Source organism: Mustela nivalis (genome assembly GCF_964662115.1).
Source record: "Mustela nivalis genome assembly, chromosome: 3".
In the NCBI taxonomy this organism is placed as follows: Eukaryota; Metazoa; Chordata; class Mammalia; order Carnivora; family Mustelidae; genus Mustela; species Mustela nivalis.
In genome coordinates, this window is record NC_139022.1 from 48,923,740 (window position 1) to 48,936,626 (window position 12,887).

Genomic DNA, 12,887 nt, shown 5'->3' on the forward strand with positions numbered 1-12,887 from the left:
TAACTAATTGTTTTACTTAGCATTTCTATTTTTATTAAACCATCTCTAAGTTTCTAAGACATTAGCATGGTAACCCAAACATAACTTTCAAATGTAATGCCTACTACTGTTCAACCTAAACCTTTTTTTCGCCAACTAGGCAGGTAAACCAAAGGCTTTTTCTTACACAGTGTTCTTATTTCTGCTCAGCTCACACTTTCTTATCTATGAGACACACTCCTTGACCCTGCTCCCTTGAGTCAGGGAGCAAAACTCATCATTAAGTTTCCAGCTAAAGTACTACTTAAAGTACTACTTAAAGATGACAACAATGTATTCCTCATTAATATAAGGAAAAAGTTAGAGACAAAACATTGACCTGAACTCCCACTATGTACCATGAAATTTGATGGGACTAGCCATATAGGTAATATTCCATCTTCTTAAAAAAAAAAAAAAAAGATTTTATTTGAGAGCAAGAGAGAGCACATGCATGCATGCATGGAAGGGGCAGGTAGACGGGGGATGGAGGATGGAAGGAGAGGGACCACTGAGTAGGGAGCCTGACCAAACAGGACTCCATCCTAGGACCCTGAGATCCTGACCTGAGATGAAGGCAGACACTTAACTGACTGAGCCACCTGGGGTCCCATATAATATTCCATCTTCTGAATCTTCTGTCTCTTGAATGAGACACTAAAGATTACTGTGTAAAGGACATTTTTGGGAATTCTTTGTGTTTTCCAAAGACTTCAGCATGGCAAAATAGATTTAGGACTCAATGTGTACATATTTATTTCATATTTTCTACTGAATTTGGTGAAAATTTTTATATAATTTTTTAGCACATATACTTGTAGTATCAATATTAAATAAAGGAATTTAAACTAATTTAAGTGATATTTCAAAGTCTCTAGCTAGCCATTCTATCATTTATATCCATAAATCATGTATTTGTTCCTTTAATAATCCAAATCTCTCTCTCTCTCTATCTAACTTTTAGATAATATAGATCTAGAGTGAATTGTATATTTTAGTTCATCTCTCTAATGCAAATAAGTATTTCTTATATTAAATATGTACTATATCTAACTTAATATAACTGCCTTTAGAAATTTCTAGTTTAGGGGCACCTGTGTGGCTCAGTTGGTTAAGCATCTGCCTTTGGATCAAGTCACAATCCCAGAGTCCTGGGGTCTAGCACCATGGCAGGCTACCTACTCAGCAAGGGGCCTGCTTCTCCCTCTTTCTCTGCCACTCCTCCCTCTCCTCTGCACACACATTCTCTCTTTCTCTCAAATAAGTCAATAAAAAATCTTTTAAAAAATAAATTTATAGTTTAGATTTTTCTCTGAGGAAAACTTGCCTTCCCACACATTTACTATTTCAAATGAATGAAAGCGTCCTTTAGAAGTCTTCTCACTAAGCATTAAAAAAAAAAAAAAAAACCCAGCACATCTAGTTATACTTTTGTTTATTCCTTTATTCTCAGAGCTGACTGCTTCAGTAATAGGTCTTTCCTTGGATCTAGCAACTAAAAAATATTTGCTATGTCTGATTAACTAACTTAATGAATTTCAAATATAACTGTCTATAGATATTTACTAAAATTTTGAAGAAAGATTATCCTATACCAAATGACTGAAAACAGGCACATGAATAGGATTCTAATTATAGAAATGACAAATTTGAGTGGCCTTATTTATTTGTTGACGGTATACAATCCATTTGAGATGTGAAGTGGCATATAAAAAAAGATGCAAAACCAGAGAATAATATGAATAATTGAGAATTCATAAAAAATGAAAAAAACAAAAAGAAAATAATAAGACTGAGTGAGATGAAGTCATACTGTCCTCTATTTCTTTTTAGAAGCTTATCCAAAATTTGACTCTCATTTTTTAAAAACTTTATTGAGTAGCTTATACAAAATAATAATAAGGTTCAGAGAGCACATGAAACTAAATATCAAAAAAGAGGATACTGGGTGATATAGTGGTCATCATTGTAATAGATACAATAGTAATTACTGTTTTCTTTTTCTTTCTATGTTCTGTCCACAACTAAGAATAAAACTGAAGCATGGTTGCATAAAAGCAATCCCATGCAATCTAAACCAATGCAGTTCAAGTGGACAGCTCTTGATTTTCTTCTCTATAAAAAAATATTAGAAGTCTAATGTTTTTAGATAGTCCTCCATAAAGATTTTTACTCCAAGTCAGATTTATTGTTGAAAAACAAGAGGCACCTGGGTGGCTCCATTGAGTGACTCCCTTCAGCTCAGGTCATGATCCTGGAGTCCTAGGATCTAGACCCACATCAGGCTCCCAGCTCCCTGGGGAGTCTGCTTCTCCCTCTGACCTTTTCCCCTCTCATGCTCTTTTTCACTCTCTCTCTAAGTAAATAAAATCTTAAAAAAAAAAAAAAGTTAAAAAAAAAAAGAAAAAGAAAAACAAGGAGTTTAAGGTTTTGTTTCCTACTAAGAATCTGGAGTATAGGTGTTCTGTGTTGCAATCATGTCCCCCGCCCCTGCGCCATATGCTTTGACAACCCATTAGGCACAGTTAATTCATTATTTGCTCTTCTTACTTGTTAACATGAATTCACATTCCTAATTATTATTAGAAAATAGGATATTAAGAGTGTTAGGATAATTGCGAATGTGAAAGCAAGAAAAAACCAGATGCTTCAGTGACAGGAAAAAAGTGTGCTTTAGGGTAACAAACAAATTAACCTGGCTCAAAATAAGACATAGAAAAGAAAAATAGATGGTGGGAGTTTAAAAAATATCATAGGATACCATATAGTTAAAGCATTCTGGAAAATCAAATTTACATTTCATGAAGAATGGATAGCTAATGTCATAATGATTTTCTTTGAATGTGAAGAAAAATTATCTATAGTCATTCAACTAGAACAAGAAAAACCAAGAACTTGTAAAATACATATTTAACTTTAAAGAAAAAGAGTAGTATTAGTGAATCTAGATTTGTGATGTGTATTATTGAATGCTGGAAGGAAAAACTTACAAGCAAGATAACTAAATAATTTACCATCCAAACTGAGACACCTTTGAGAGTGAATTAATTCACTACTAATAAGAAACTTGGGGGGCACCTGGGTGGCTCAGTGGGTTAAGCCTCTGCCTTCGGCTCGGGTCATGATCTCAGGGTTCTGGGATCGAGTCCCACATCGGGCTCTCTGCTCATGGAGAGCCTGCTTCCTCCTCTCTCTCTCTCTCTCTCTCTCTCTCTCTGCCTGCCTCTCTGCCTACTTGTGATCTCTCTCTGTCAAATAAATAAATAAAATCTTTAAAAAAAAAAAAAAGAAACTTGGAAAATTTAGGCATAGACCCAGGCTAACCTGGGCAAACAGGGATGCGTGGTTAGCATACTTAAAATGTCTCTTGGGCACAAACCCAAAGCAAAATGATTATTCTTCCCCAAAATCACCTCCTCTCTTCAAGCTTCTTAGTCAGAAGATTGCCAACCCTCTTATCTTTAACTAAACAGAGATCAATATTAAATTTTAAAAACAGTGTTCTCAGCTGATACTGAATATGGACATTCTCTTCTCCTTGCAGAGAAAGGACAAACACTTCCTGATAATATAAGTACCAATTTATTGCCTTGGCCTTTATCTTACCTGAGCTATATATATGCCATTATGGATTCGCCCATCTTTCTCATGATCCTTTGTTTTCTGTAATATTTGCCATATTTTGTTTCTAAATCCGTCCTGCTCATCATCTCCCCGAAGTTCCCATAACATTTTCACCAGGTTATATATTAAGCCGTAGTATCCGATCCATGTCACTTGATCACCTGTTGAAAAAGTATATTCTTTGGGAAAACATTGTTTTATTCATCATAGAAAAACACAGTTTTGTGAAAGAGAAAAAACTGGATTTTGCTAATATTTTAAAGCCTGAAATTCTGAGCTTTGGAATTTGTTTTACTCTTCACAGCTCTTACTCCTTTAATTTTAAAAGATCATAGATTATTTAACAATTTCCAGCCCATAAGAAAAGATCTGCACCTAACTAATACCATTCCTCATAAATTTAACATTTTCTTTTTTTTATTATTTTTTTAATTTTTTATTTTTTATAAACATATATTTTTATCCCCAGGGGTACAGGTCTGTGAATCACCAGGTTTACACACTTCACAGCTCTCACCAAAGCACATACCCTCCCCAACCATAAGTGACTCTTAATCTCACATTCCTCATAAATTGAAAGTTGGACAGGTAAACCAGAAACTATATATTAAACAAACAAACAAACAAACTTTGGGATTCAAGGAAAGAGGCATTTGTTCAAGGCAGTAGGAACATTTAGACCACCATGGTGAATTTTTGTAATGAGCTAGAGAACACGAGAAAAATCTCTGCCTTTTATAAAAATGACCAAGCTCAATGAAACATGGCATTTGAACCAAGAGAAAGCCTTGAAAATAATGTGAAAAGCAGACATAATTGCTGATATAATTAAACGCTGGAAGATTTTTTTAATAGTAGAGACATAAATCAACTAAAATAGAGGAAAGGGACAATGGGTCCAGAAGAGATTTTTAAAAGTCTAAGACACTCCTTCTAAGATGTATTACAATTAGTAATTTATATAAATTATCAAGGTCCACTTCTAAAATATACTTCTCCCATACAGAAAGGAGGAAGATGTCTCTCTTTACCTTAATTATTTCTTACTTCTTACTTAGGTGGTATATTGCTATGCAATGCAATTACTATGCAATTCGGGAGAAGATAATTCTTTTTTTTTTTAAGATTTTATTTATTTGGGGCACCTGGGCCCAGCATTGGGCTCCCTGCTCGGCGGGAAGCCTACTTCTCCCTCTCCCACTCCACCTGTTTGTGTTCCCTCTATCACTGTCTCTCTCCTGTCAAATAAATAAATTAAATCTTTAAAGAAAGATTTTATTTATTTGAGGGAGAAAGAATGAGAGCATGAGTCGGGGAAAAGGGGTTAAAGAAGAGAGAGAGAAACAGATTCCCCACTGAACAGGGTACCTGATGCAAGGCTCCATCCCAGGACCCTGGGATTATGACCTGAGCCAAAGGCAGCCACTTAACCAACTGAGCCACCCAGGCACGCCCAGGAAAAGAGAATTCTAATTATGTAGTGATGGGATAAATTTGGAGAATAAAATAATACAGCAAGTTTCAAAGAGTTTATGAACTAAAGTTAGCCAAAGAGCAACATAAGAATAACAAGTATATGTGAAGCAGATAAAAAAAATAAAATAAAATGAAGAGAAGATTCAGGAAGGGAAATAGAAGGATTTCAGAGTCAATTAAATTCTGTATTGTACTGTCCCCTAAATCCTGATGATAGTCTGCATGACACTGGAACTCATCAGTGCTTGTCTTGAGTAAGGACATACAATATAAAGTAAGTACAATATGAAAAAGTCAAAATCCTTAACATTTCCTAATTCAATACAGATTTTTATAATCCACACTAGTAATAACAATAATTATTATTATAACTGGAAAGCTTGGGCATTCCTACTACTATGTGCCCTTATTCTAGTCCTCACTACAATCCTATGAAGACCTTATTATACTTAGCATAATAGATAGAACATATGACCTTCAACTTGGTTGAAAGTCCCCTAGCATTACACAGCTGATGAGTGACCTAGCCAGGTGAAGGTGAATCTTATCTTATTGCATGCAGCACAGCCTTTGCAATTCAGATAAGTGCTTTTCCTTCCTTTTATTCCATTCATAAGAAAGGAAGAGACCAGAATGTAAAAAGAGGCAGAAGTGAAAGTATGTGCACATCTTAGAAGTGGGAGGAGGATGGCAAATATCCGCTTCCAAACTTAAGGCATCTTTCATCATTTGTATTGCAAATACAAGGCTATAGTTAAGCAGCCAATTCTTTTGAAAATGTAATTTTCCTCCACAAAATTTTTACAAGTTAAAATTAGTGTGCTGCAGTATTTGAAATTATATGTATGAATTGATGTTAGCAAGATGATACAATAGGAAGTCCCCAGCCCTCATTCCCTCATAGATACAACAATTTGGCAGTCATCCATAAACAAAAGTACCTTTTTCAGGACCTTAGATCCAGGCAAGAGGTTGTAAAACACCAGTGGAACCCAAGAGTGAGCAGGCAGTACACCACACCCAAGTGGCGCACCTGTTGGCATGCATGTGATGCCAGCCGTAGACCTACTGTGAACTCAGCTCCAGCCCTATTTATCCATAGTCTTACCCACTAAAGGACCCAGGAGGAACCATGTCCACTGGTGCCCCCAGTAACAGGCCCACTGTCTGTGGGCCCTGAAACAGCTCTGTGATCTGGCTTCAGCCTCACTCTCTTGTGGTCCAGAGGTGCCTCTTCCCACCCAGGAACCCACCCATGGACCTGGCAGGAGTTGTGCTCAGGGAAGTGACATCCACTTGCACCCCAGCTAACAGGCCTAATATCTGTAGATGCAGAGATGATTTCATAACCAAGCTTCTGTCCTGCTCAACCATGGTTCTGGAGGTGGTCCCATCTGCTTTGGAACATGTGACAGAAATTGTGCCTACTCATTCCTTTGGCAACAGACCTACTGACCCCCATTAGAGAGGTAGCTCTAAGAAGAGAGAAGGCAGAGGATGATAGCGAGGGTCTTAAACTGAGCTGAGGTAAAGAGTTTATATTAGAAATGGATAAGGGGTACCTGGCTGGCTCAGTTGGTGGAACATGCAATTCTTGATCTTGGGGTTGTGAATTCAAGCCCCATGATGGGTATAGAGTTTACTTTAAAAAAAAAAAAAAAAAAAAAAAAAACTTGTTGGGGCTTTCAGATGGATCAGTGGTAGAGCATGCAACTCTTGTCCCAGGGTTGTGAATTAGAGCCACAAGTTGGGCATATAACCTACTTTTTAAAAATGGATAAGGTAAATAAATAACTAAAGATAAATGGGGTCAGATTAAGTGGGAGATATTTGAGCAAAAGAGTAGTGTCCTACATGTTCAATGAAATGTTATGTCTATCCAAACAACAAACTGGGAAACCAATGTGGGAATTTTATGAGGTAATCTAGTTCTTTACTGTGATGAGCAGTAAAGCTTGGAAAGTAAAGGCCAAACAAGATATTGTGGGGAAGATCTAATAATACTATTTAGCTATGGAGGAGGAAAGCATGAAGTGGAAAAGAATAGTACATTTTTTTAAGCTAAGGAACTTGAAACAATAATAAAATCACTTGCAGTAAAGACATTATTGTAGAGGAGTCAGGGGAGAAAGGAGATAATATAATACTTGGAAAATGTGGCATGGTTTGGGTAAGAGTATCTAATTTTCAGAGGCCTATAATTTGTTGTAAAACTATAGCTAAAATTTAAGTAAATTGCAGAATGAAATTATGGATGTGTGACTCTATCAGAAAAATAAGGCTTATCAAAAGAAATGAAATCTTGCCATTTGTGATGACGTGGATGGAACTAGAGGGTATTATGCTGAGCAAAATAAGTCAATCAGAGAAAGACAATTATCATATGATCTCCCTGATATGATTAAGTTGAGAGGCAAAGTGGGGTGTTTGGGGGATAGGGAAGGAAAAAATGAAACAAGATGGGATTGGGAGGGAGACAAACCATAAGAGACTCTTAATCTCACAAAACAAACTGAGGGTTGCTGGGGGTAGGGGGGGTAGGGAGAGGGTGGTTGGGTTATGGACATTGGAGAGGGTATGTGCTATGGTGAGTACTGTGAAGTGTGTAAACCTAGTGATTCACAGACCCGTGCCCCTGGGGCTAATAATACATTATATGTTGATAAAAAAAAGTTTAAAAAAAGAAAAATAATGTTTGAACTTAACATGAGTAACAAAACAACTATGAGATTTAAATTAATAATTCTGGAATTATGAACCTCAAAAAGTTTTAAAAAGCAGCTTTGAATAACAATATGATAACTAAAATATACTGTGAATTTTAACCCACTTATGTATTGGTTTATAGAGTCCCAAACTCTTTACATTAATAAGAAGGATTGATTAAAGTACATATAAGCCACCTTCAAATATTTTAAATTATTGGTTACTGAGAAATAAATATTTTATAAGTCTATAATAGTCAAGTCATTGAATTGAATATGATTTGTTTTTAGAATCTACAAGACCAGTGATTAGTCCATAAAATATATTCTGGTAACTGAGCTCTCAAACTCACCAAGCTTTTAAAATGCCATTGATAATTTTTAAACTGAGCTGTTCACCTATTGATTAAAGTGAAATATTGCTTACAAATAATACTTGTAGGGAAAATCTATTGCATCCAATTGACTGAGAGTTAATGGGAAAAAAACTTATAAAGACAGATGGGATGTGTTAATAATTGTCATAGAAGGCAGAATGAAGTGTAATATGCATGTCTAGACATTTTCTAAGAAGCATACCTGCTATGAAACTCTTCATCCAGGGATTAAGCTGAAAAGGCACTCTTTTGTTCTGTTTTGAGTGACCCTATGGCAGCTATCAAAGATGTTACTTTAAATATACTGAGAGAAAATGTGTCTGCTAAGCAGACAGTATCCTAGGAAATAACAAAATGAACCAAAACAAAATTCTTAATAAGTTTTGAAAATTTACTAAGAAGCTATGCTGTTTGAAACCCCGTATCACGATCCTTTCTTTCTAGCAATGTTTTATTTTAGTGTTTGAACTCCATGGAAGCCTCTAATTGCCAGTCTAGATATTTAGATTTCACAAATTCATTGAATGTGTAATATGAGTATTTCTACTCATATGAATGAGTATAAATGAATGCAGCCTTTACAATTTTGACAAATATGATTTGGCAGAATCATATGTATCACTAAAATGTAACCTGACTGTAAGATGTAGTTTAAAACATGATCTTTGTGAAATGGCACATAAAGGAAAGGAACTAGATCAATGCCAAGAAACCAATGGACAAGAACCAGTCAGCACGCCAGGCATTTAACAAATATTTACTGAGTCAATGCTATGTGCCAATGGCTGTTTTAATGTGCCAAAGAAAAAGACAGTGTTACTGCTCTCAGGACACTTAGTTTTAGTAGAGAAAGACAGATACTAAAAAGGTAAACAGAACAGTATCTGCTCATAATGAGTGTCAGGAAAATGACAGGATGTAGTAATGTGTTCAGCAATGACTGGAGAAGAAAGCCACTATAAACACAATGAGAGAAAGATCACTATGAACACACAGTATTCAAGAAGATATGATGGGGGTGCCTGGGTGGCTCAGTGGGTTAAGCCTCTATTTTCAGCTCAGGTCATGGTCTAAGAATCCTGGGCTGGAGCCCCGCATCAAGCTCTCTGCTTGGCAGGGAGCCTGCTTACCCCTCTCTCTCTGCCTACTTGTGATCTCTCTGTCAAATAAATAAATGAAATCTTAAAAAAAAAAAAAAAAGATATGCTATGAGGGATTTTTAAAAAGTTAACCATCCAAGAAGCTGGGGGATTGTAGCATCTGTGAATGCAGAGGCCCACTCTGAATTATTATGGTGAATTTGTAGGCCATGGAAAGGAGTTTGGAATTTATTCCTGGTGTAATGAAAAGTTAACAAAGCATTTTAAACAAGGAAGGGAACAGATCTGCTTATGTTTTAAAAATATTTTTGGTTTCTTGATGGAAAAGATTCTAGGGAATATAAGGGAAACGGAGACTTTCAGTTTTTGTAGTCATCGAGAAGCAAAGTGATGATTACACAAAATCAGGAGTTGTACAGTAAAGAATTAACAATGTTCAGAGAGAGGTCTGGCCTTTTCCCTTGCCTTCTGGGAGGCGACTCTTAGGCATTAGAATTTCCTGTCTGATAAAAATGTCTTTGCTTACATGGTAGCCTTAGGCCATGGTATCAATTTGGCCTCTGGAAGGACCAGAGACTGAGATCAGCATGTGTGTGTGACTGAACCCCAATTAAAATTCTGAATACCAAATCTTGGTGATCTGCCATAGTTGACAATACTCTATGCAAATTGTCATACATCATTGCTAGGAGAATTAAATGCTCTCTGCACAACTCCTGGGAAAGGACAATGGACAGTTCTATACAACTGTCCTGAACTCTGTCTTATGTACTTTTTCTTGGTTAATTTTAATCTTTATCCTTTTACTAAAATAAACCATAACCATGAGTAAAACAGCCTTGCTGAGTTCTGCTAGTTCTACTAACAAACTAACAAACCTGAGAATGCTCAAAGTCCTAGGTGATTTCAGAACTAAGAGTAGTCTTAGGGACCCTTGAACCTCACAAGAGATAATGACAGAGATGTGGGGGGCGGGTATACTTTGGATAACTAGTAGAATAAATAGAAATTCTAGTGTACTCCTTATTTTCAGAATATTATACTATAGTGACAATGATTTTCTATATCTATATACATATTAAATATGGATAGTTATTTTTATATATCATCATATTTGGTCATTACACATATTAAACGAATACCTAACAGAATAAACCGAAGAGAACAAAAGAATTACTAATTTACTCAGTTTTGTTGCAGGTAATATAGAAAACAAAAAGCAAAAAGCAAAAGTCAGCTGATTCCTATATTGGCAGAGAGCAGTTAACTGAAACATGATGGCAAGTGGAATGCTGCTGTGAATACAAAAATATAAGGAGCTGTGGGATGCCTGGATGGCTCAGTCAGTTAAGCACCTGCCTTCAGCTCAGGTCATGATCCCAGGGTTCTGGGATCAAGTTCTGCATCAGGCTCTTTGCTCAGTGGGGAGCCTGTTTATCCCTCTGCCTGCTGCTCCCCTTGCATGTGCACTCTCAATCTCTCTCTGACAAATAAATAAGATCTTAAAAAAAAAAATTAAAGAACTGAGTAAAACTTGCCTTGCTTAACTTTTATATCTTTTTCCATAGTAAAGTATGGCAATATGTTGATTAAAAATAATTATCTTCTGTAGTTACAATAGGAAACCAAAGAAGAAAGTGGTCTATTTGCTTTTCAAGAACAAACTGTGAATCTTATAAATAAATTAAAGAAATATCAGTCTTTTGATTTTTGGATATATTTTAAGTTTCATTAAACTAAACAATACCACCATTATTTTGGACTATCCTTATGGAAATAGTTAATCGCCACAGGTTTTTTTTAATCCAAGGGTAAACAAAGAAAAAAGAAAAAACAAACAAAGATTCTTTTGGAAATTAAGAAAAAGGAGTGATAACTTTACATTTATAAGCACATTACATGCAAAATTTCTTTTAAAATCCATAATCTTGAAGAAACTAAGATTCTGAACATCATCTAGAACATGAAAATTGAGCTGAGACTCATCCCAAACTTCTGACACTCCAAATATCTGACACCAAGTCTAGTTCAGTGCACATTACATTCATCTACAACTGAGCCATTTTGGTGCTTTTTTCCCTCTTCTTCTTACTAAATTTCTCATCCTTCACCCTTTTTGGGGGGGGGAGGGGTTCTATTGTTTTCTACTGTTCTTTCCTGTAAGTAGTTACTTAGAAAGTCTTTAAAATTTAAAATAACTGTTGGGGCACCTAGGTGGCTCAGTTGGTTAAGCATCTGACTTTAGCTCAGGTCATGATTTCGGGTTCTGGGGATTAATGCCTTCATCAGGCTCCATGTTGGGTTCCCACTCAGCAGGAGTCTGCTTGTCCCTCTCCCTCAGCCCCTCCCCCATCTCGCTCTCTCTTTCTCTTTGTCTCAAATAAATAGATAAAATCTTTTTTAAAAAATTAACTGTTCACTCAAAACAGTAAGAAGTATCTGGATCAAATAAAGGAATAATGATTTCTGTACCCATCAACATATTATCAAGTTACTTTTAATAGATGTGAGGGGTAAAGAGCAAAATGACCTTAAGGTATGAATATTCATTTCTGGACCAGATTAAATGACAAACAGTCAGAAGCACTCTGGAGGATCTTACTATAATTCTAGCTGGTACAGCAAAGGGAGTTACAAGTATCTAATTATTTTCATTAATGTTATACATTTGCTTCTAAATTCATCTGGGTAGAAAGCCAACATCTCTCATTCTTTTTCTTCTCTACTAAGGTATATTATTACAAAAAATGATTCCTAAAATTGCATATTGCAATATGCTTTAATATCATTCATATTTTTAAAAAATCTCACTATTTCTAGTTCATGGGTTTTTTTTTTTCTTTTCCCACTATGTTAAGCCACAGTTGGATTTGAGACCACTGGCTCAAATGTGATATATCTTTGTATTTATGCCTCAAAAATGTGAGTAATGTTCCCAGGAGATGTTCAGCTCCTTCATTTGAATAAAGACTTTTACATGGTCAAAAACTTCTGACTGAAAACCAGCATGTCATTTTAACCCGTCCCCACCAAAAGGAATAGTAGCAACCAAAACAGGGAATAAATAGAATTAGATAGTGGAATCTTTTAGTTTAGACATGTTCAGAGTTAAATTAAGATTCATCTTTAGAATGAGAGCAAAAACTTCCCAAAAAGAGCTGTAACATTTAACTTTCAAAAATCATGGCAACCATTTATCCTGGTTATTTGTGCTTTATGAAGATCCCCATGTAAACTTAGAAAATTAGGTCTTGGGGTGCCTGGGTGGCTCAGTCAGTTAAGCATCTGCCTTCAGTTCAGTTTATGATCCCAAGGTACTGGGATTGAGCCCCACATCGAACTCTCTGCTCAGCACAGAGCCTGGTTCTCCCTCCTCTTCTCCCTCTGCTTGTACTCTCATTCACTCTGTCTGTCAAATGAATAAATAAATAAAGCCTTGAAAGGAAAGAGAGAGTGAGAGAGAGAGAAGAAAGAGAAAGAAAGAAGAAAGAAAGAAAGAAGAAAGAAAGAAAGAAAGAAAGAAAGAAAGAAAGAAAGAAAGAAAGAAAGAAAGAAAGGGAGAGAGAAAGATAGAGGAAGGAAGTGAG

General features: G+C 35.9%; 1 protein-coding gene across 1 annotated transcript in view; it reads right to left on the reverse strand.

Annotated features, from left to right (window-relative positions):
* TMEM232 (transmembrane protein 232) overlaps positions 1-12,887 on the reverse strand; it is a 292,765-nt gene that overhangs the window by 180,815 nt on the left and 99,063 nt on the right. The window contains exon 12 of the mRNA XM_082723721.1: positions 3,625-3,803. Within this exon, the coding sequence (XP_082579847.1) occupies positions 3,625-3,803 (179 nt within the window). The remainder of the gene's footprint in view (positions 1-3,624; positions 3,804-12,887) is intronic.